At 35.7% G+C, this 25,424-nt stretch overlaps 1 protein-coding gene across 2 annotated transcripts in view; it reads right to left on the reverse strand.

Annotated features, from left to right (window-relative positions):
- The window catches only part of LOC121418814, a 40,594-nt gene that overhangs the window by 11,177 nt on the left and 3,993 nt on the right, over positions 1 to 25,424 (reverse strand). For both annotated transcript variants that reach the window (XR_005970515.1, XM_041612982.1), the window contains exons 2-8: positions 22,556 to 22,996; positions 10,006 to 10,086; positions 9,421 to 9,561; positions 3,825 to 4,102; positions 2,249 to 2,367; positions 1,184 to 1,759; positions 330 to 459 (exon numbers count right to left, since the gene is read on the reverse strand). Coding sequence is in view for 1 of the 2 variants with exons in the window: in XM_041612982.1 (XP_041468916.1) it covers positions 330 to 459; positions 1,184 to 1,759; positions 2,249 to 2,367; positions 3,825 to 4,102; positions 9,421 to 9,561; positions 10,006 to 10,086; positions 22,556 to 22,711 (1,481 nt within the window). In the remaining variant the exon portion in view is untranslated. The remainder of the gene's footprint in view (positions 1 to 329; positions 460 to 1,183; positions 1,760 to 2,248; positions 2,368 to 3,824; positions 4,103 to 9,420; positions 9,562 to 10,005; positions 10,087 to 22,555; positions 22,997 to 25,424) is intronic.

A 25,424-nucleotide genomic window follows, 5' to 3' on the forward strand; every position in this document is an offset into this window, starting at 1 on the left:
GAATCCTTTGGCACATATTTTTTATCCATACAAACAGACACTTGGGTGGTCATTATATTAGATTCTGTAAAAAGTCATTTTGAGATCGTTACCAAAACTGGAATTTATCTTTAAGACCAACATCCACTCTTGCTAAGAAAAGTCTCAAATTATCTGTAAATATACTTAAAAGATATATCATCTTTGTCAATATCATATAAATTAATGTAAGATCTCAATACCATATTGAAGTCTTCAAAACCTGTAGATGCTAAAGAAACAAATAAGTATGGCTAACCATTTAACCCCCCTCCCCCCCAAAAAAAAATGACAAGACATTGATGACTTACGACCATCCACCTGTCTGCTGCATCTGATCATCCTCAGAACCGTTAACATTAATCCTTGCTGCTTTGATACTTTCCTCCAATACCACTTCTGCTCCTTGATCAGCTAATGTTTGATACTCAACCATATTATCTATTATCAAGAAATAAGAAGGCATATGGTATCATTCCGCTGTAGTGGTCCACCTGCACTCCCCCCAATTAGTTATATTGGGAGGAGAGATCTGCGGGTCATAGTGATTCAGTTCGCTTTTCGCCTCCCAGGCACTAGTGATGCCAAACAAATAATAATAATTCAGTCAACATTGAGGCATAATATGAGAAAGGAAAATATGTATTCAATGACAGATTTACATAATTATGGTATCATTATCATAATTTACTGAGCGCACGTTGTTAGCGTTACCAATGTGAGAACAGAGGCCCTGTTACAACCAGAAATGTGCCAGCAATGTCTAATGCTACAACAATGGATTACTTACACATTGAAATAAATGTTTTGACTTCACAATCCAAAAGATGTGACTGGGCTTACTGTTAGTGCTCTGTTAGGCTAACAACATATCTGTGCGGCTGACAATGGTAATTATCATGGAGATTTTTAACTTGATTGGCTGCTCAGCCTGGTTACCATGGCAGTAACCATGGGGGCATAGATCAGATAATAGTAAGTTTTATCCAATGGGAGAATAAGACCCATTAACAGAAAGCCTTGTACTTGAAAGTAGCGCTGATATTTACAAGTGATTAAACTGATTATTATGTGAAATTCATTGTAAAATGCATTGAATGATCAATCGTTAAGCTTTGTGTGAAAGGCCTCAGGTGTGTACAAAACTGCTTAATGATATAGCTACCTGCAACCCCACTGTCTTCTATATCTCCCAATTCCTTCTCATTGGTGGTTCTTTCCAATGACCTTGTCTTCCTCTCCAAGGAATTCCTCTTCCTCCCTTCTCCCCCTGCCGTTACATCGGCACTCATAGTCTTCTTGGCTCTCTGCCTACGACTCCTATAATGCCTCTCGCTGTAAAACCCTGCATCATCACTGGAAGAGTTATCCTGCCACACATCAAGACTGGAAGCTCTTGGCCTGTTGGTATCATTTGGCCAACTCAAACTCAGTTTCTCCATCACTTGACTATCTGACCTGCTCGGACTGTCCAATGCGTTGTATATAGGCATGACACTGTCTGGAAGTGACTCCTTCAAAGAGTATTTATTGGAGGTGCCATTGATGCAGGCTTTGGACTGCAAAGTGTGGCTGGTGAGATGTTTAAGGCTGCAATGGCATAGTGGGCCTACTTTAAGATGCTTCAGCTCAAAGTAATGTTTGAGAGCAGATAGTCTTGAGGCAGGTTTCTCAGAGTGTGAAGCGTTCTTATCTGATAGCATGGTGCAGGCTAGGTGATGGATAAGACTCTTATTGGTATCTAGAGGGAATATTGGGAGAAAAAAAAGAAGCAAACAAGAGAATGAAGGTGGTTATAAATGTAAACAGAAAAGGAGATTAAAGTTTGAAACTTATTGTTTTTTCTCTTAGAGAATTCTTCACTAGTTATTGTTCACACTTAAAGAATAATATCTATCAACCATATTTCCTCAGTGCAAGTCTTCACCCTTCCTACAACAAGAACATCCTGAGAGTAGCGGTTTCATGATACCTTACTTTCGTGGGCTGACCCAAACTAGACGATTCGTATTTGCCATGGAAACCTTCAGAAGTTATATATAGAAGTCAATAGAACATCTCTTGCCCACATCTTGGAACAAACACCCTCCAATTTTTAGGCAACAATACCTCACCTGACCTACTCAAAAAGCACTTTAAACATACGGATATAAGAAATCGTAATTTGCCAGAAAAATATGCTATATAAATTAATTTATGCGAATACTAATTATTAGACCCATATATGCACCTTCTGCAGATGACTGTAATAGTGTGTAACTCCATAATTCATCAAGTGAGTGACCTTTGCCCTTAGACACTGTCCGACTGAACATCCAACCTGATGAGTCTCCTTCCATCTTCCAAGATCTAATGTAGACATAAAGATAACAACTTGTCAAAGGAGTACATTGTAATGCCGCATAATTTTGTTTCGATGCTACCCAAACTCTTAGCAATTCCCCTTCATCACTTTTAAGAGGTAAAGAATAATATTGAAGAAATGTTAGGTTTACTGAGAGAATATGCTTTGTTCTATTCAAAAAAATCATTTAGAGGAAAGTACCCTACAAGTGATCTTTCAGCTAACCTTTTAAAGACTTCATTTGTCTTCACAACACTTCACCCTTCTCTCACTTTGAGCAATTAAAAGTTGTTATAAACAGGATATGCCTCATTACAGCTTCAAATTTCAGGTCAGTCAAATAATCCTTTCATAGAGGTTTTGTTCCTTTGAGTACTTATCTACCTTTTGTCATCTTCACTCAATACATCATTACAGCAGGCTGCTAATCTTGAATCACCTTTTGAATTTTTAACAAAGAAAAGAAACATTATAATGGGACTATATTGTCTCTGGACCTTCCAATGCCAATAGACTTGTAATTTAAAGCTGAGAATGTCCTTGAAGTGTCAGTCCTGAACTAAATATCTGGCATCTTTTGTTTGACTTTGAGGTTTCTGCCAGTTACATTATTTCTAAATTGTAGATTTGTTAACGACACACTACAATGTAAAACTTTTAAGAATAAAGAGTTATTCACTTATTTTCTACCCAAATATATTTGGCATCTCACTACTTGCAAAATAATGCTTGCTTTCTTTTTGCATGTAAATAGAGTGCGAGAACGATATAAATTTTGTGTCCTTTTAATTACAACATATCTGCAAAAAAAAATTTTGCTTGTAAACTGCTTAATTGAGCTACTTGATAAAGTAAAAAAAAATGATTGTGTGTCTATATTTTTTTGTGATTATTTTAGAAATATACAGTATCTTAAGCAGCTCAACCAGACAGAGCAATGTTTGAACTGCTTTGTTTGTGACTCCAATGAAAGTTGCTACATTGGCCTATGCAGACTATGACATACCCTTTAGATTTTGATTGGACTTGGAATGAAATGGATTGTAATTTCATGATGATGATTGTCTACTTCAAACATTCATTATGCTTTGGTACAGTTCTCAAATTTTGCATCTATCCTTCAGAACAACTTAACATTAGTGGTGTTTTTAATTTATTGTGTATTTGGTAAAATATCTGTGCCTGAAGAACAAGGTCTGATGCATTTTCACAGATGGTACTTCCTCTTATTTTGCAATATATTTCACTACTGGGGTTTGCAAGGAGTGTTGTCGTAATCTAATCCATACACATGATTTTAGTAAATCTTACATACTCAACTGTCAGACAGAAAGTGAAAATTGGGAGGCAATATCACATTTATACTTCCATCACATGGCATTTAATGTTATTTTTTCAGTTCTAAAGAGCAACAACAAGGATAACTTCCTACCAACGGAACATACATTTATATAGTACATACCTTGCAACCACAGCTGGTTTAGGGGCATTCCTGTAAGTGCTATACCCAGACCCCTGGGACAGCACGTTGTAGGGTATGGCAAGAAAAGCAACGAGTTTGTCGATAAAACTTGGTGAGAGTGTTTTCCGTTTGGCGAGGGTCAAGCTGACTACGTCAACCATCAGGGGATGGTGGTCTGAGGCATTGGTGGTGGTCGGGACGGAAATGTAGTTGCTTTCACTGACTTCGTTGTCCCATTCTGTGGTCTTGGTGATGTCTTTCAGAGTCTCCATGATACCCTGCAAAACAGGAATGGAAATGAAGTAAAAATCAACGGTTTCTTGATAATGGTACTCCTAATGATGATGACGATAACAGTAATAACAATGATGATGACGACTGTGACAATAATAATGATGATGATCATGATGATCATGATGAATGATGAATGATAAATAAAAATTTATGATGTTTACAATGGTTACCTTGATACCTTCTTTTGATGAAATATTATTACAAATGTAACATCTTTGTGGACATGGAATCTACATTGGTCAAACCATTTTTTTCATGCATTATTATTGGAATGTTTGATTGAATTATAAAAAAAGTCATAAAATTAGCATATTAGAATAGAAAATACTCACATAAGATAAAAACAAATGAATGTTCAATGAAAGTGCAATAATATTGTAATGCAGTCTTTCACATGTTAAAGTTGGCTCAATATATTTTGACATATGCCTGGGAGGAATTTTCTCCTTTTTTTCAAACTAATAAGTGATCAATTCAAGGCTTTTTTCAATCATAATCTACAAAAGTAATACTTGCTATCAATACCCAACTTCACAAGAAACCCCAGGGTAAGAAAAATGCATATTGCCTGGCATTGAAGGGTACTTAATTTCTTTCTTGAAAATTCTTTTGAATCAAGGCTTTTAGTTCTTCATTTGAATATGGCAATCCTTGAAGAGAATCTGTAGCCATGGCAATCTTTCAAACATGAATGCCCAATCGCACATTTGCCAAATACAGGAGACTCTCTGTGTTATTAAAATGATGTGATGTGATGGGCATTTAATGCACAATCAATCACAGAGAAATATTACTCAAATATAAAATTCCTTCTTATCTTTAATTTCTCTGCTTTAAAAAAAAAAAAGTATATTCTGTACAACATTCATCAAATGTAAATTGAAAATAAAAACAAAATCCCTGTACATTCTATGAGCTTTACGTATTACAGATTAAAAGAAAACACAAATTGACCCTAAATGACCTTTGACCTTGGTCATGTGATGTGAAACTCATGCAGGATGTTCAGTGATACTTGATTAACCTTATGTCCAAGTTTCATGAACTAGGTCCATACATTTTCTAAATTATGACATTTCAGAAACTTAACCTTAGGTTAAGATTTTGATGTTGATTCCCCCAACATGGTCTAAGTTCATTGACCCTAAATGACCTTTGACCTTGGTCATGTGACATGAAACTCAGGCAGAATGTTCAGTAATACTTGATTAACCTTATGGCCAAGTTTCATGAACTAGGTCCATATACTTTCTAAGTTATGCTGTCATTTCAAAAACTTAACCTTTGGTTATTAAAGATTTGGTGTTGACGCCGCCGTCGTCGGAAAAGCGGCGCCTATAGTCTCACTCTGCTATGCAGGTAAGACAAAAATTACCTATTGCTGGGGTGGACTTGGTCTTTATTTTATCAAAAATAAATAAATTCAAAAGATCTATCAACTTCATCTCTGCAATCACTACAAACTGAATCTATGTACTCAAAAGGTAGAATTAATGCACTTTCTTCAGTTTCTTACTACAGCAGAATAAAAAAAAAGATATCAGACAAATGCTTGCACTGACGAAACTTGGATTTTAAAAATAGTACTGGCAGGGAGGTTGAAGATAAAGAAATGAAAAATTGATTGTAAACAAACTTGATGTTTCCTGGTTACCACAATGAACACATTTCAAGTCCTTGAAAACTTGACTTAAAGGAGAATGAAACCATTGGAACAAGATAGCTTGTGTGAAAACAGAAAAATCAAAGAAACAGATCAACGAAAGTTTTAGAAAAATCGGACAAATAATGAGAAAGTTATGAGCATTTGAATATTGCGATCACTAATGCTATGGAGATAGCAAATTGGCAATGCGACAAAGATGTGTGATGTCACTTGTGAACAACTCTCCCCATTACTTTAGTATATATTTCACTAGAATTGCCTCTTTTATCACATCTATCCATAAATCATGTGTTCTGTCTACATGAGGGCATGTAATACATATTTTTTTTAAATACATCATGGATAAAGAGTTTGTTTCATCATAAGAAAAAGCAAAAAGAGACATTTTGAGGGTATTTTACAGTCCACCAAAGGGAAAGTTGTTCATCAGTGACATCACACATCCTTGTCACATTGCCAATGTGAGGATCTCCATAGCATTAGTGATTGCAATATTCAAATGCTCATAACTTTCTCACTATTTGTCCGATTTTTCTCAAACTTTCTTTATTCTTATTCTTTGATTTTTCTGTTTCTACACAAGCCTATTTGTTCCAAAGGTTTCATTCCCCTTTAAGTTTAATCACATAAATCGATTCTATGTACATGTAGTATGCATGAATGATATTACTGTACATATTTTGTCATACATTATTAATGAAGGACAATGTAGCTTCATGGGTAATGCACATTTTCATCGAGAGATGTTTTATTTGTAACCTTCAGGATCCTTGGCAACAATGGACACACATCTCTGATCTTAAATAGTTTACCCGGTATCTTAGAAACAAACCAAAAGTTATGTCATAAAGAATACATACAGTGTATCAAAATAATATTTTGGAACAAGTGATTGGACTGGCACTTGTTCACTGTATGTGAAGAAAAATTAGGAAAATGGGTGAAAGCAGGGGGATTTATAGTGTACACATACGTGCATGTATACTGTACAACTTATCTAGAGTTAGCAACATGTTCATCAGGGTAGTACATACATTTCAACATTCTAGGGGCTATACATTTTTCATTTTGGGCGATTGTTGAATTTTTAGGGATAATTTTTAGCACAACAAGCAGTTGTCTTTAAGTTGCTAAACTATAATTCTATTGCTCGACACACACCCAATGAAAAATTCTGAAACTGCCGACATTTAAACATTCTAGTAACCAAATCGTTGCCAAGTGATCAATACAAAAAAAACCCATCCTAAGCCAAGGGTACGTGCAGGTCCATGAAGGTATAAAGCAACATGAATATTTCAAGTGAATTCAGGATTTTCACATTCATGACTGAAACATCAAAATCAATGCTTCACTTAGCTAGGGTCTACATCATTCTTCTTCTCAAACATGAAATCTCTAATCTACAGGTGTATTATCAAGGGACAGAATTTCAAAAGGAATAACAGAATCACAATAGAATATTGAAATCAAAATAGAGAGAGAAAAAAAATTTAGTCATATTTTATTGGTATATTTGTCATTCTCACTATACATCCTTCAGGTACTTAGCAGATACATGTACTGTACACGTAGCTCAAACAAATGCTCATATAAAGTTACCAGACTTGAAACTCCTACACAAATATGTATTTTGGACAAGATAAATGTACATAGCAATACACAAAGTAGTTAAAAATATCAACAAAATATCTACTGGTACTACTGAACCAAAACAAGTTCAAACAAATATAATATTAGTGTCATTTTGAGCTCAAATTACATTGCTCTATAAATGTATCATATTTAATTGATGTACATGTACATTACATTTACAAGTCACTGAACCAAGTCATAGCAACATGTTTTGGCAAAACAATGAATATTGCTTGCCAACTTGTCAAGCATACATGTACTTGAACATGATAATATCTGTTCTAATAAATCTACAGATCAAATTATTTCAATAATTGAATTTAAACATTTACGTTTTAATTTACAGTGCATTTATTATGACCATATGAACAGATGTCTTTACCAGACAAAGAAAAGTGATCAGAATGGTCTATATAAACAGTAAGTCTACAGACAAAATTTGAATACAAGAAAATTATGCCTGTGAATTTAAAGTCCATATAAATAAATAAATAACTAAAATAATTTAAGAAAATATACACTGTAAATTCACAAACTAAACTTGATAAATCAACAACATTACTAAACATGAACAACAATCAATGAAATATGAAAAGGATAATAAAAAAAATTCTTTATATCTGCATGAGTGCTGTGATTCTGTTATACATTTACAAGGACTCATCACTCTCTTTTAAAAGCGTGAATCACAAAGCCTAGAGGGATTAGAAATAGCAGTCGAGGTGATTTTTTCTTTAATGATGAGTCACCAGGGATAATAACGCTGGCAGCTAGTTTGAGTAATAATAATCATAATGTCTATGGGACAGTCTTTTGAAGCTTGTTCATTTTTATGATAGTGATATTTACACACTGCTTGTTCATACACTACTCAAATACATACATGTATCACTCTGAATATGATTACAGAAACAAACTGAAACAATCTTCATTATTGACTTATAATCTTAAAATCATATCCACCCAAAAGTTAATCAAACATCATAGTTGAATTAATCGAGATGAAATATTGAAAGTTTGATTGGGATAGAAAAATCCATAACAGAATGGCTTGATGCAAATCACTGAACCAATGATGTCATAAGATCAGATTTCTGCATGTTACATGGAGTTTAAAACATCATTAATAATAATAATAATAATGGATATTTGGAGGCGCTAAAAACAAAAAATACCATAGCGTGTACAATGTATAAATAATTACTACAATATTCAAGATAAAAAGGGAAATCAATCATTGAGGAAAAAGGTATGTCTTAAGGGAAGATTTAAAGCCAAGAACACTGGAAGCATTTCTTCTGCACTAAATTCATTCCCTGACACCTTAACAGCTGCAAGACGATCTTCTACAATAAAACTTGCCAATAAGATTTTGTGTGTGAGCCAGCTAACTTAATCAGTGAATATATAAAGTCAAAAAAGTGGGCACACAAATGCCATAGTAACAAACGTTGATTAGCATGCTGTGATAAAAGTATGCATTTATTATTGGATGCTTTCTCAGTGCAATCAATCAAGCTAAATAATGCATGAAGTTAAAAAAATAATGGTTTCAAACCACAGATTCAACAACACCTTTGTGAATTTATTATAAAGTCATATGGTGTATTCAGACCGCCTCGAGTACCTGTGAAATTACTTGTTTCAGCTGCAACCTTGGAAAAATCCTTGCAAAAGTTCCAACTATTTCAGCAAGAACCTACTGTTTTGCAGATATTTTCTTTTGGGGATATGAAGGGAATTTTGCTTTCACATAGGCAAAAATTCCTGATCAGAGAATACCTGGGGGGCGTTTCATCAATATTCTGTCCGACAAGTTGTCAGATCTGACAACTTTCCTGGATTCTGATTGGTTGAGAAGCACTTTTACTATAGCAACTGTCGGATAAAACAGGACTTGTCGGATAAAACGTCTGACAAGTCCTTTCATGAAACGCTCCCCAGGAACTCTTTAACTTCAAGATGGTCTAAATATACCAAGTTTTCCACCCATATACTTACCATTGCACTGGATGAAACAATAGCACTTGATCCATGAAGACTGTAGTAGCTCCCACCAAGTCTAACCTGTTTCTCCCAACACCGGAGATCATGTTGGACACCAAGTAGCTGCCAACCTGTGCTGGAATCTATTGGGAGAATCTGCAAAGACAAGTTTACGATAAAGTACCAGCTTGGATTCTGTGACATCACAGGCCCTCTTGCACAGAAGTCACTTTATGGTAGCTTTGCCATCCTACTTTGTATGGTTACACTGCTCAACATTCAACAACCAATCAAAATCAAGTTTAAATACGATTACGACATTACCAATATCAACTTTTTAATGTAACAATGCCCAGACCAAACTGAACAATAGAGACTTAGTGAACCTAGATGGTGAAGTACAGAGATGGTAAATTGGATTACTTTTTTTCAACACCCAATATTGTAAATGTTTCAAAAAATGTATACTTTTGTTCCTGTATAGTGAAAAATTGTATATGAATAACATGAAAACAAAGCCCCTATAAAAGATTCAAATAGCTTTTGATGATAATAGTAGTAGTAGTGATGATGATGATGATGAAGATAACCAAATTATACCTTTTGGGAGAAGAGTTGTTGGAAGACTTCTAGTCCCTGAGGTGGTTGCCCAAGATCATCTGCATGTAGTCCTTCATTCTCCTATAGACAAAAATAAGAATAAAAGGGAGGATGCTAACAAAATAACAAGAAAAATGAGAATATTAAATCCAAATCATGATAAAAAGAGGTTGACAACTACTTTAAGAGTGCAAAGAGAAACAAAAGCATGGAGAAAGTTTGGGTCTCAGTTTGTAATTTGGGAAAGAAACCATGGCATCGTTGAGATTGAAGTGTCCTTGCTCTTTAAAGGATGTGTCACTTAATCTTTTAAACACAGCTGCAGCCTAGAGCAACTTAAAATAAGAATTAACAGGAACATTTTTTTTTAATCAATTGACTGAAAGTCTGTTGCTAAATGAAAAAAGGGTTTCCTCATGTTTTACTGCAAAACCTGATATTTTTCACTTTCACTCCCATTTAGAAAAAAAAAACATTTGTATATTTATCTTCATATTGAAATACATGTAAGATAATATTCTCCAAGAGAAGTGAATGAGAGGAAAAGCTTAAGTTGTCATTTCCTTCATAATTCCATTTATTTAGCTACATGTAGCACAAAAGTTTGTTAACCCACAAAATTTGTGGCAATCTGCCCAAATTCTCTGAAATTGTGTCTCTAATCAAATCTCCATACTACAATGAAATCTTCATTGAAGTCCTTTGTCAAAAAGCCCCCACACAAAATTTGAAGTGGGAAATATTTACAGTACTATTAAAGGGTGTGTTCAATGTTGATTTTCAAATTTAAACAGCAACATGAATCATGATTGAGAGCTGTTTATATGTTGATCGTCTGTCTTTAAATTTCCTGCTTTTGTTAGCGCAGTTTTAGTGCGCATTTCGACCTATCACAACAAAGGTCAGTTCTGGCACCTGTTTGTGTAGGCTTCCACTGCAAGAGCAAATTTAAAGAAGTTTCAAAACTCAATGTTCAATGTCCCATTCGCAATGCTCTTGGAAGTAAAATTTGAGCTGATCGCGTGACAGACATTTACTTTTACGACCGGGAATGGAGGACATTGAACCCATCATTTGTTTCTCATTATATCCACATTTTGTAATCACGTTTCAAGTTGCCATATAAATTTGAAAACCAACATTGAACACACCTTTACATGTAGATTCAATGGCAAGATGGTAACTCATTCAAGAGAATGAAAAGTGGGGAATAATTACCCACTTTAAGTTTGAGAGTCCAATCTGAATTGTCATCTACATGTAGAAATATAACTGCTATCTTTTCAATACCAGGTACATGTACACATGTTTGAAGGCTGCAATAATGGATATTATAATTTTTTGTAGCCATGGATGGGAGACTGTCAAGTCCACCAATGTTGAAATGTCTCCAGTTTTCTAAAATGCAAATTTTGTGTTCTTGATAACATGTAAAAAAAAATTATGATAATACAATTGAAAATTGTAACCTTTGGTTCCATTATATACTACATGTATGTACATGTACATGAAAGATTGTTGAACTAATAAAGGCACGATTGGAAGATTTTGCACTGATGCACATTGGTTATCAGATTTTGCTTTTATTTTCATTGTTTTTTCGCGATTCACTTTTGTTCACAGAAAAAATTGTGGTTTCTGTGAAATTTGGTTCTTCAAAGTGTAAATCAATGCTAAAGATTGAAAACCATTCACTTGTCTATCATATATGGCAGTACATGTATGTGACATGGCCTTCTTTCTTTCAGACAAAAAAATGTCTTGTACTTTTTCACTAAAAAGACTGGGTGTCCTTTCAGCTCCAGTACACTATACATGTAGGCCTAAACCTCAGTATCTAAAGAAGGAAACAGGTGTAGGCGTACAGAAGGAAGGATGACAGTGGTGTTATTTACATTACCCTGACTAGACTTTTGAGCTGTATCCCTCATGTTTCCTTATTGAAAATATAGTACATCAAAGTGATGACTTCACAATTATTTTCTTTTTAGATATACATGTAAATGACTTTTAATGAAAATGTCAGCTCTAGGAGCATGATGAAGCCATCAACAGTCCAAATATGACAGGAATCCATTTGAAAGGGACCACATAAATACCAAATGAGCCCAATCAAAGTCAATGTGTGGTAGGCTGGTCGTGGGAGTAACAAGTGTTTTGTGTGTACATGTACACTGTACAGGTATGCCTGTGATGGGACTTGCACCTGTCCTTATCTTACAGGAGAGATCAGATACATAAATATGTACCGTACACTGTAGGCAGCTGGAAACCATTTCACATTTTCTTGGAGTCTTTAGGGTAATTGAGGTACATGTATAGAGCTACAAATTTACCAGGAAATGATTCAGAACACAGAAGTTGTACTTTCAATTTCAAGAATGATTAAATTAATCTTGTATCATGGATTGTGGATATGAAAAATATTTAAAGTGCCCTTCTACAGACTGGAATCTAATATGTACAGTACTACAATGACATGGAGTGATTGGAGTCACTGCCTTCAACTATAGGTGGTTTCAGACCGCCTCGAAGTTCGCCAGTTCCAGGTATTCTCTGATCGGGAAATTTACCCCGATCAGAAAATACCAGGTATTTTGGTAATGTGAAAGCAAACTACGCGTGATTTCCCCGAAAGAAAATACCCGCTAAATAGTAGGTACTTGGCGAAATTACGAGAACTTTCGTGGGGATTTTCCCAAGGTCGCAGGTATTTTGGCGATGTGAAAGCAAATTACGGGAACTTTTAGCCCAGCGTGTCGTTGGGTGCAGCGGCATGGGTGGCTGCTGGGCTAGTGATTTTGAATCTCGCGCCTTGCCTGCTTATCAGACCATACTGCGCATGCTCGTAACTTCGGGAACTTATTCCGAAGGATGTGTTTCGGGGCGGTGTGAATGCAGGAATAATTAACGGGTATTTTTTAGCCTTAAAAAGTTCTCGTAATTTAACGGGGATTCTTGTGATCGAGGCGGTTTGAAACCGCCTAGTGTAACACATGATGATTGTTGACAGGATATACTTTTAACCAGGGTTGAGACAAGACTAGATTCGGGATTCACTTCCTCTAACTCTCAACACTTGATATCCATTTTAACTTGTTTATAACATGCAGTTAAGAAAAGTAAACACCCAAGGAGGCCCCTCATATGTTTTCAAAATCCCCCATAAACACATTTTCAAATTACTTTCTTGGTAAATTTCACAAACTTTATTGGTAACCCTGTAAAGTAGTGTACACACATAATCAGCTGATTCTACATCACACAAAAATAAACATAAAGCTCAACGACCATCAATCATCATACAATGATTAATGGTCAATGCAATCAAAATAAAAAAATATTCTATGATTGATTAAGTAAGGCTTTGTGTTAAGCCAGGCTGACACTTGCACGACTTTTGGCCACGATTTTGTTGTGGCAAGTCGTGCCATTTTGGGGCACAAACTGGGAGGCTCCCACACTGTTTACGACTTGTTCACACATAGTTCACGACAAGTTCACGAATGCGTGCCCATCAGTGTCCACATTGACACGAACTGACACGACTTCACGCATAGTTTGCGCATACTTTACGCACTTACCACATTGGCACGACGAGTTTGTGCCATTCGGACGGTGTCGTACTGAACTATTCGTGAGCACGACTTGAGCTGTTTTTGAACTATTTGTGACAGTCGTGGCATGGCGTGCACTGCCACGCACTGGCACGCATCCTCCTGCATCGTCCTGACGAGTTCATGAACAGTTTGTACATAGTTCACGACCCGGTCGCTAAATTTTGTTGTGACCAAAATTTTGAACATTTCAAAATTCTCGTCCCGACATGGCACGCAGTCACGACGTGTTGACGCACACTTCACGCCAGTTCACGACTAGTTTGCGCACTGGCACGACTTGAGTCGTGCCAATGCGTGACACAAAATCGTGCAAGTGTCAGGCTGGCTTTACTGGCTCGATCACTGTTTCTGAATGTCTTTTATCACCCTTTTGGGGTAGCTACATGTACCTTTAAACACATTCCCTTTATTCTGATTTTTAACCCCAAAACATATCATTCATTCTGGGAGTGCATATGGCTGTATACAAGTATGAAGTGTACAGCATGTACATGTAATTATGAAAGGATGGTTGTGTCCCTTCTCTTTTTTGTGGTTGTACATCTATGCTGATGCATATCTATGCTGAACATAAAATCACAAAATGTAGAATTTCATGTAAAAAGGTGACACAGGGCCAATAAAAAAACCCCATCAAAGTGAATGTGCACAATGCCTTTCGTTTGTCACTATTCTTTCAAATTAGTGTAGGAGCCTACATGTATATGATCCTGTGCATTCAAGATATTATTTTGTCTTTTTAAAAATGAGCCTATAGCACCTCGGGACAATCACTAAAAAATCTATAAGGGGGGGGCTTCTGGATCCAAGATCAAAATGAAAGTACAAAACAGGGAATGCCCAATAACGCTGCGAATTGTATACATGTTTAATACCTTTTGGACATTTCCCAAAATGTATAAAAACACACTCTGGCTACACAAGAAAATGCTTACTTCTTTGAACACACTATTAAATTAGGCGTACATATCACAACTTTTAGCCAAGTAAAGGTGTACAGTATGAAACTAAGTTGAAGCAACCGCCAGTTGTGTGATCTGCATGAAAGCAATCATGTCAAATCAAAGGATAATTTCCTTCCTAATAAACCCTGATAGTGACACCTTTCCTGACACTTTGAATAATTCATTAGCAAAACTGTTTGAAGCAGTGTTCCTTAGATCAAATACATGTACAATATGTCTGAAAATAATTTCATTTCATATTTGGTGTCAAACAAAAAAAAAAATACAAACAGAAGTATCCTCAAAATAGTGAAAATGTAGAGTGATGAGATTCAAATATTGTGTGAGGCATACAGTACATGTACATCAAACTTTATCAAAGCCATGCAAGTCACCCCCTTCCAAACTTGAAGGGGACTTTAATCCAACCTGTAATAGTTTCATGTACATGTACTGTACAAAGAGATTGGTCCTTAGAACAGAAGACTTCACAGAACCCTAATGACCTTTCAATCTCTAAAAAAAATTGAAAGTTTCGCCATTCATCAATCGATCAAATTCTATGGTACCGGTATCAAGATTTTTTTTTTTCATAAAGTGCTGGCCTACATGTATCAGCAGTCTTGATTTTGAAGGTACATTAATATAATTTCTTGTCAATGTACTTTGTTTCTGTATATTTGTTTGGAATTGAAAAGCACTATAGAGGAGCATACTACAAAGGCCTATACATCCCAACCACTGACCTTTACCACTGCCCCTGGACCTAAATAACAGAAATCAATAGTAGTAGAAGGCTTCCTTTTATTGTTAAATAAACAAAGAGTGTTTTCATCCCAGGTTCTTTCTGAGAATGGCTGTATTCACCTGGTGAATATTTCACCCTACCAATATTGTACATTTTCCTTCTGACTGTCACAATAGAGGTGCTCCTTTGATTTTTTTTCTTCTCAGCATTAGAAAAAAAGACTTATTTACTAGGATATCACCCTTACAGTGTACACACAATAGGTAAAACCTTCTGACCAATCAAAACACCATAAAAAACCACACCCCCACAGTACAAAGAGGTCAGCAAACTTTCCTGCATTAACTTGAAATGGTGCCAATATTTGGGATGAACACACTTTTTAAACCTGAAATTCCTGTAGGTACAGAGCTCCCAAACATAAAGTTCTGATAGTAAATTCAAGCATGCCTTTTCAAGTTTGCTGAGAGACAAAAGGCAAGTGGCAAGTGGTGCTCCCTGATTTTAGCAGGTTTTGGTGGACAATATAGCAAGAATTGACAACTTCTTAGATTTCAAGGATTCTTTAAAAGATGGCATGCAGAGAGTTAAAAGTTTATATAATAATGCCATGTACATTTATGTCTTTGCCTGTATTTTCTTGGCTTGTAAGCAAGAAGTTCCCAGAGAAAGTTTGAATTGTAAAATTGCAAGGAATAAAGGTTTGGAAACTTTCCCAACAATTCATTGAAAGAAAAAAGAATAATCAGAGTCCATTTACATAACTTCAGGATATTTGGGGGAAATTCTAAAGTCCATTTGGGATAATCCATTTTGAACAGAAAAGAGAAAGCACTCAGGCTATTCAAATTACATGTACTGTACATAATACACTACAGCACCCCTCATGAAAAGTCAAAGATATGCCCCCTATCAAAGAACTGGTCCTCAAATTCACCATGAAGAAACCCTCTGCCAGCAGGTCAACAAACTTTTCCAGTTGCAAGGTCAACAAACTTTTTGGTGTATACTGTCACTACAGGAATGCCATAGCAAAGAGTCTTGGGGCGTTACAATCACCTGCCCAGCTTGAGCTTGGTCTTTAGTGTTTGGTAAACAACTTTCACTTCCACTTTTTCCTTATCCTTTCAAATCCTCAAAATGCATATTTGCAAAGTCAAGAAATGAGAATGGATTCAAGAACATCATCCCCAACAGAATACTACAAATAAAGAGCCTAAATATATACAGACAGTATAATACTACATGTATCCTGACCTGACAAAAGAATGGTAAAAATTGTTCATTACATGAAGCACAGAAGTTTAGAACCATAGGCCTAAATCTGAAATTTGATAAAATAACAATATTTCATCTTTTAGTTATCTACTTCACAGAAAAATTTTGATAAACATGGAATTAAATTCAAATTTTCTTTCGATTCTTTCCCCCTGCTCCCTCCCCCTTACATTTCAATATTCTGTCATAGTGGCACTGCGACAAACTCCAGAGCTGGGCCAAAGGCGCGCGACAAATTTGGACATTTGGCCTTTTGCTCAACTCAGCCTTTCTTTCACTCTAAACTGGGTCAGACTTACTTTGCAATATCATTTTTCTCTGGAGAGCCACGCTAATTTGTTGTACATGTATGCCTAAATGATCATGGACTTACAATGCTAATACCTTTATAAAATAAATATCAATACTTAGAATACCACACATGGATCTTTCCTGAAAAGTGCAAACATGATGAGTAGCTGTCTAGTCATCGCGTGCATCATAAATTCTGCTGCTGGTGTAGATGCTTAATGAAGCATGCTTACATGGAAGACTACATGTACCATGACCTTGAGGCTTACTTTCAATGCAGCCAGTTGAAAATCTCCTTATGTTTTTAATACCCCTTTCATACTGTACTTTTCCCCGGTAAACTTCGCCAGGAAAAGCTCGCCAGTGAAGGGGAAAGTGTCCAGTATGAAAATGGAAGGTGCACAGGAGAACTTCCCCGGCGAAGTTTTTCACCTCGAGAGGTGGATAACTTCCCCAGCCAAATTCGCTGATGAAAATGCCAGTATGAAAGCTCACCAGAGAACTTCTCCCCACTTTGCACTTTGATGAAGGTCATATTTCATATCCCCGAAATCCCATGAACCGAGATTTAGCGCGCTGAATAAAGCGGATGGCGGATCAATCCATAAGAGTTACATGTAAATACCTTCAATTATAGTTTTTTTACTAATGATATTTACTATGAAAGCATATGTACTGAAACTCTGAAAGTATTAAAATACTAATTTGTTTTTTTGTTTTGAGTATGTCTTTCTAAAATACATTGTAATTCAAACTTTTTTTACACCTTTTGTGATCGATAAGTAATGTTTACAATTTTCTTTTCGTTCGTTGTGCACATGCTGGGGAAGAAAGGAGTGCATGCCGGAAAAGGTTACTGGGGGAAGAGGTCAGTATGAAGGTATAAGACCCCATCCCCATTCACAATTACTTTCCTGAACTGGTTCCTACTGAACCAATAATAGTGAAACAAATTTCAATTCACTATCACACACTCGCAAGGCAATTACATGTAAGACCTTTAGATTAAAGGAATGGTCCAAGCTGAAAATATTAATGGCTTAATAGAGTATATATTAAGTCACTAAGCAAAATGCCGAAAATTTCATCAAAATCGGAATAACAAAGTTATTGAATTTTAAAGCTTAGCAATATTTTGTGAAAACAGTCGTCATTATTACTCATTATGTGGACTGATGATGTCACATCCCCACTTTCCGTTTTCTTATGTTAGTGCATGAAATTATATTTTCTTCATTATTTCATACTTGTGTGAATAATATGCCTCCCTTATAATGAAATAAGTTGCAGCAATAAATATCTACATGTAGTGCACTAAATCAGTTGTCAATCAAATTTTTCTAGTTCTTGGAGGAAAAAATTTAAATAGACCTAATTTCATATAATAAAATACAAAAGAACGAAAGAAGTGGGGATGTGACATCATCAGCCCACCTAATGAATATTCATGACGACTGTTTTCACAAAATATTGCTGAATTTTAAATTCAATAAAGTTATTTGTTATCCAATTTTGATAGAATTTTCGGCATTTTGCTCAGTGAATTCTACTCTATTCATTAAGCTCTAAATATTTTCAGCCCGGACCATCCCTTTAAGACAGTGCATCAAGTGAAGTTCATTTTCTCATCTAGAATGATACAAACAGGAAGCAAAATTTGATGTACATGCTGTACCAAGTCCTATTAGCATTATCATTATAAATTAAGTCTTGATTCCCGACTGAGTCATACCAAAGGCTTTTAAAAATGAGACCTGCCTTCAGCATTGCAAAGGGTAATAATACAGGTCATAAGTTGGGGAGGGGGCTTTTCATAACTATGGCTACCCTGGTACTTCGGAAATTCTTCTATGATACTATTAAAAGAGATTCCTAGAAATAGAAGAGATTGTATATAAATATTAAAAGCTGTGTAGGATCAGTGGAACTAGTCTGCAAGCACAGACTCATTGACATTTCATCAAATTACACCAGTCTAGAGTGAAGACTAAACTTCTCTGTATGTGTCAAAGAGCCAGCCGCAGTACAGAGTGAATCTATATAGTCTCACTACTTCAGACTCTGCATTATAAATGCACTATGTGAATTGTGAAAACCAAGGGTCTGTGCCTGCAGACAGCATGGGAACTTGCAGAAAAAGTTGTAATTAATTACAACTCACAAAAACAATTGCAAGTCCTAAATGTTTGTTCTGATGATTGAAAATCAACTTGCATGCTGTATGATTTTTTTTTTGGAGTTAACTTTACTCTTCCTGTATCAGCTACATGTACATGTAAGTGACAAAAGTTAGGGGTTGATTTCCAAAACATTGGTATTAAGGTGAGGGACATACATGTACATTCATTGCCCTTACTTAAAGGACAAGTCCACCCCAACAAAAACTTGATTTGAAAAAAAAGAGAAAAATTCAACAAGCATAACACTGAAAATTTCATCAAAATCGGATGTAAAATAAGAAAGTTATGGCATTTCAAAGTTTCGCTTATTTTCAACAAAATAATATATGAACGAGCCAGTTACATCCAAATGAGGAAACTGATGACATCACTCACTCACTATTTCTTTTGTATTTTATTATATGAAATATGAAATATTTTTATTTTCTCGTCATTGTCATGTGAAATGAAGTTTCATTCCTCCCTGAACACGTGGAATTAAATTATTTTAACATCTTGTGTTTCAGGCAAGGTCCTAATCGTCAAATTCGTAAAAATTGAAATATTGTATAATTCAAACAATAAAAAACAAAAGAAATAGTGAGTGAGTGACATCATCGACTCTCATATTTGGAAGTAACTGGCTCGTTCATATAACTATTTTGTTGAAAATAAGCAAAACTTTGAAATGTCATAACTTTCTTATTTTACATACGATTTTGATGAAATTTTCAGTATTGTGCTTGTCTGATTTTTCTCTATTGATTCAAATCAACATTTTTCTGAGGTGAACTTGACCTTTAATATGCATGTAACAATATACAGTACATGTATACAATTGTATATACACTGAAATTTGCTGGAACCTGTGAGTAAAATATCAGATTTACATTCAAGGACAAGGCTGATAACTACAACACAATATATAGTGGATTTCATTTTCAGATCAATTACACTGCTGACAATGGATCCAAGTTTTGAGCTACACGATACCAGGATATTGTGAGAATCCAGTGCTGTGATTGATCAACTTTCACTTCTCTGTAAACACCATGAAGTGGATGAATGAAAGTGGATTATTATGAGCACTTGAGTACATGCAATTAGATGACTTCAAACCGCCTCGATTACAAGAATCTCAATTAAATTACAAGAACTTTTTCAGGCTAAAAACACAGTAAATTATTCCCACATTCACATCGCCCAAAAACACACCTTCGGGATAAGTTCCTCAAGTTACGAGTGTTTGCAGTACTAGTATGGTCTGAATAGTTAAGAGCATCAAGGTACAAGATTCAAAATTGCTAGCTCAGAAGCCACCCACAGCACCCACGCCCAACTACGCACTGAGCTAAAAGTTCTTCTTATTTGCTTTCACACTGCAAAAATACCTGTGACCTTAAAAAATCCTAGCGAATAGTTCTTGTAATTTTGACAAGTAGCCTACCTACTATTTAGCGGGTTGCTATGTTTTTTCAGGGAGATTACGAGTAATTTGCTTTTACACTGCCAAATTACCTCGTATTTTGTGATGGGGGTAAATTTCCTGATCAGAAAATAACTGGAACTGACAAACTTTGAGGCGGTCTGAAACCACCTATTGATACTTCCGTTGAGCTCTTTGAAAATTTTGTGTAAAAAAGGGAAACAACTTTAACCTCTACATTATACACATATAAAATAGACAATACTTGTATAATCAATATCAATAGATATTTAAGTTGGGTAATGATGACCAAACCAGTACAGGTAAAATGTTGCTGACAATGTTTCTTATTATTTTAATATTAAACATGATAATCCCTAAGGCTTAGATTTCACCATATCATGACATCAGACTATCATGGCTAGATATCACAGGCTAGCCATGATATACACCTTTGAATAATGTTAAGAATCGAGGATGGTCTATACTGCTCCTTTATCAATAATATGTATTTCACCATGTCCATGTGCAATAAAACAAAAAGTTGTTGAGCTTTGTCCACAATCTGAAATAGGCTCTTTAGTCTTGACTTGTCAAAAAATAATGTTGAGTAGAGAAAAAGGTGGCACTGTGGATATTTTTAACTACATGTACACTGTACTTGTCATCTACAATGAAAGTGACAACAGATGTTACATGAAGATCGGAAATTACAACCATGGGTACCATTTGTTTGAGAAAAATTAGTTCAGAAATGGCTGAAATACATGTATGCAAAATATAAACACTGAGTCTTGTACTGTTTGGGTGTTTTAAAAAAGCCAATTGTATGGAGAACCAAAAAGATTTCCATTACAGCAAATATATGTGAGTGGTCTGTGTGCAATGTAGGAATCTCCCCACCAAAAAATAAAGAATCAAGAGAGCACCGAGCAGACTGGGAACTGATAGTTGGTAAAATTTTGATTAATTCTACTGGACCTTGAAGATTTCATCATACATAAATATTTAGACAACAGAAGAAATTTAGACCTAATTTATCCATCAGTATACTGATGTACAGCTCCTTTTTAATATGACCATCATGGGAAGTCAATTAATATTTTGCTGATCCCAAACTTTGTGAAAAGCCTTTGAAGCATCTTGATCTAGACTTCTTTGGGGGGGGAGCAAATTTGATGTACCAGCAAGAAATTATCCAGCCAAGCCTGCTTAGCTTCGGACAAATGTCCTGTCAGGCCAGGAAAAGTGAGACAATGAATGATGCCATTTGATAAGGCAACTTCCAGTGACATTACAAAACTTCAACTGGTTATAAATATGCGATTGAAATATGAATGGTGTCCCATTCCACTCGAAAACTGCTGATAATGTGCCTTTAAATGAACATTTAGAAAAAAAGTTTAGACATGATAATTTCTTGAAAAGCTACATCTACTGTTCTCTGTCTAGTCTTTAGCCTTGTCTCATTCACTTTAATACATGTACATGTATATTTATGTACACATGAGTTATAGGAGTGAAATATAATTTGTGAAACTTCCAATAGTGAAAATAAGTTTTCAGAAGGAATAAACTTGCTCCATAAACATAGCAATGGGCAAAAGGCATGTCTGGTTAATGTTTCTCCTTCATGGAAAAAAAGTTCTAGTAATAGAAAATCAACCCAAAACCAATGAGTTAGCAGTAACTAGTAGGCCTACATACATCTAATAACCTAGCACAATAATATCATAGAATTGTGATATCCTATCTGGTGGTTGCTTCATAAAGCTGTTCGTAAGAGCGACTTTGAGAACGACTGGTGATCCTTTCTTGTGGAAAATGGTATATTCATTGGCAATGGTTAAGCGCCTATGTAAGAAAGGATTACTGAACAGCAATATTAGAAAAACGGCCCCCAGAAATGTGTGAATAAAAAATTGCACATACATGTACATGCCAGTAATTACAATGGCATCCTAAATGTATTTTTTATGCCAAATGAAAAAGACCTCAAGTTTTATCAACTCTAATAGTTCTCTACATAGTAATTGTATCTTCAGTATCTGAAAAGATGACTAAAAAAAAGTACCAAGACCTACCTTTATTGTGACAGGCAGGAATAAACTGATCAGAAGAATGGATACGAGGCAGAGGGAGAAAGTGATAAGACACCAAAAGAAGAGAGCGATCCAGTCAATGCCTGCCAGACATCCCAGAGCTTCCCAGACCACTGATGATGACCCAACACTGGTCATCCTGATCAGCCTCGTTTCTCCTCACTTTTCCGTTTATGTCTGTCCTATTCCGAGCCTTCCAAGCGAAGAATTACAGTGTAATGTCAAACACTAAGAGCCAGCAAATTCAGAGGACTGCTTACAGCATTTGTTTAGCCTTCAGGTTGATCCGACTGATACCAGGTCTAAATTTTAATATCTCCCAGTCGAGCTTTAGGGCACTCATGCAAGGTTCATGTCTTATAAGTCAGCCTTCTTTCATTTCTTTGACAGGAGAATTTGAATCTTTTCAAGTCACGATTTGTCCTGTACACATGAAGGAAGAAGACAAAGAAACACATAAGTATGTAAGCTCAACAAAACCATATGGATAGCAAAGATATAAAAATACACGAGAATAAACTCATAAACAATGTAGACTTTAGTAAAATCCCTTCTATGTCATAAATATGACAATAAACAATCAAGCAAATTAGAATGAATTTTAAGTTTTTATCATATATGTCGACTGTTTCAAGTTTTGTACCCTTCACTTTTGAAGGACCATAACACTGTAATCTGTGACAGTTTTTATGCAGACAAGGTGTCAAATCAAAGTTAATAATAATAATATATATATGATTTGTATGGCGCCAAATCCATAAGAATATCAAATGCTCTAGGCGCACTAGTGCAAAGTAGAGGTGAAAAAGAAGGAAAAGTATTTAGATTAAAAGTGCTGAAGACAAATAGAAGGGATAAATATCAATTGTAGGCCAAATCAAACATATAGGCCCGTATTCTGAAGTCGGGTTTAACTTAAACTCAGGTTTAAAGTTGTGGTTTAAGTATGGAAAGCCGAAAGTATCAACATTTTTATTAAGTTGTATGTTTCTTATGTTTACTGTGCTCTTTCCTGATTCATCGATGGTGAAGGCAATCATTTATTTATACTTCCCACACAATTATAAATGATTTGAGAGCCGAATGAGCTGAAGTATGATGTCTCTACTGTTAGTGATTATGTAACAATTGGCTGTCCATACTTAAACCACAACTTTAAACCTGAGTTTAAGTTAAACCCGACTTCAGAATACGGGCCATAGGTTTTAAGATTAGATTTAAACATTTCAACAGAGCTACTGTCTTTAATGGTTCGAGGAAGAGAATTCCATGCGGATGGCCCAGCATGGGCAAATGTACGTTCCCCCCACTTTGTTTTGATTTTAGGGATAACCATCAAACCAGAGTCTTGAGAACGAAGAGATCTGGAAGGGGCATATTGGTGTATCAAGGAGATGTTATAGAGAGGAACGGATCCACGTGTACAGTGAAAGAGTAATAAAAGAATCTTAAAAATAACGCGTTGTTCGACAGGTAGCCAGTGTAGCGATTTCAGAACGGGGTGTGATGTGGCTGTGCTTATTGGTGAGGGTCACTATACGCGCAGCAGCATTCTGTAATTTTTTAAGTTTTGCAAGAGCGTTTTGAGGTAAACCAAACGATAGGGCATTTCCGAAATCTAGTCGAGATGATATTAGAGCATGGGTGATTTTTTCTGTGGCATTGCGGGTGAGGTATTTACGGATGAAGCCTAGGTTGCGTAACTGATAGCAAACTGATTGAGAGATACGTTGAATCTGTGTCTGTGAATCTGTGTGGACATTGTCATTGTCAAACTTGATGAGCTACTAAGTATTGTAGAATAGAAATAACAATATTGTAGCTGACATTTGTACTGTAGGTTACCTTTTTAGAAACACCCTGTATAGAACAATATATTTGTAATTTCAAGAAAAATATTCAGTTTGACAATGTGCATGAGCAGTATAAGCCCATTGAGATGAACCATCAAGGATGACAAGGTGCTACTCAAATTCACCGACATATTAAGCATTCCTGGGAGTGTTTCACTAAGATTTAAAGTATGACTTAGAGTCGCACTTACCGGTAAATGTCTAGTTGCGCACGGTTTAAAAGGCATGACTGCGTATTGATCAATAAGATTGCGCGTTGCATATCATGTACACGTCGACATTTACATGTAAGTGCCACCGAAGTCATACTTAAATCTATGTGAAACACCCCCTGATCTTAAGATAGATCTGTTCACACAATATATTCCCTTTGAACACATCACTAGAGAGTAACTACATGTACATTTAAGTGTTCACAATCATTGGTATTTGACAGTAGCCCAAATAATAATCAATGAATGTGCCAAACCACAATTTCCAATCTTGATCAATGGCATACTATTAAGTGAGTTACTGGTTGCCTGGCCTCTTTTGTAACATGATTTTATCAGTTTATTTTTGTCTTCTCTCAAATCAAATATGTACCAGTAGTTTCCTATAAAAGATAATTATACAATCACTGTACGATCACTCATCTAGCTTTTTGGATATAGGTTGGTGATTGTTTAAAAGTGAATTTTATGCCTTCAATGCAATATCTTGCGATACTTTGTATTCCACTCCCTATACTTCTCTTTCCTCTTATTTTCCTTCTTCTTTGTCTCTGTTCCCTCTTCTTCTCCTTTTTCATTTCCTTGAGCTACTTCTTATACTTTTCTTCTTTTTCTTCACCTTCTTTCTCTTTTTACACCAGATTCTCATTTCTCTTCTTTTTCCTCTTCTTCTTTCTTCATCCCCCTTTTTCTTCTTTCAGTCCTTCTCCTTGCCTTATTTCTCTTATTCTTCTTCTCCTCCTCCTTCTTTAACTTCCTCCCTCCTTCATCTGGAAAATTGTGCGC

Source organism: Lytechinus variegatus, chromosome 7 (assembly GCF_018143015.1).
Source record: "Lytechinus variegatus isolate NC3 chromosome 7, Lvar_3.0, whole genome shotgun sequence".
In the NCBI taxonomy this organism is placed as follows: domain Eukaryota; kingdom Metazoa; phylum Echinodermata; class Echinoidea; order Temnopleuroida; family Toxopneustidae; genus Lytechinus; species Lytechinus variegatus.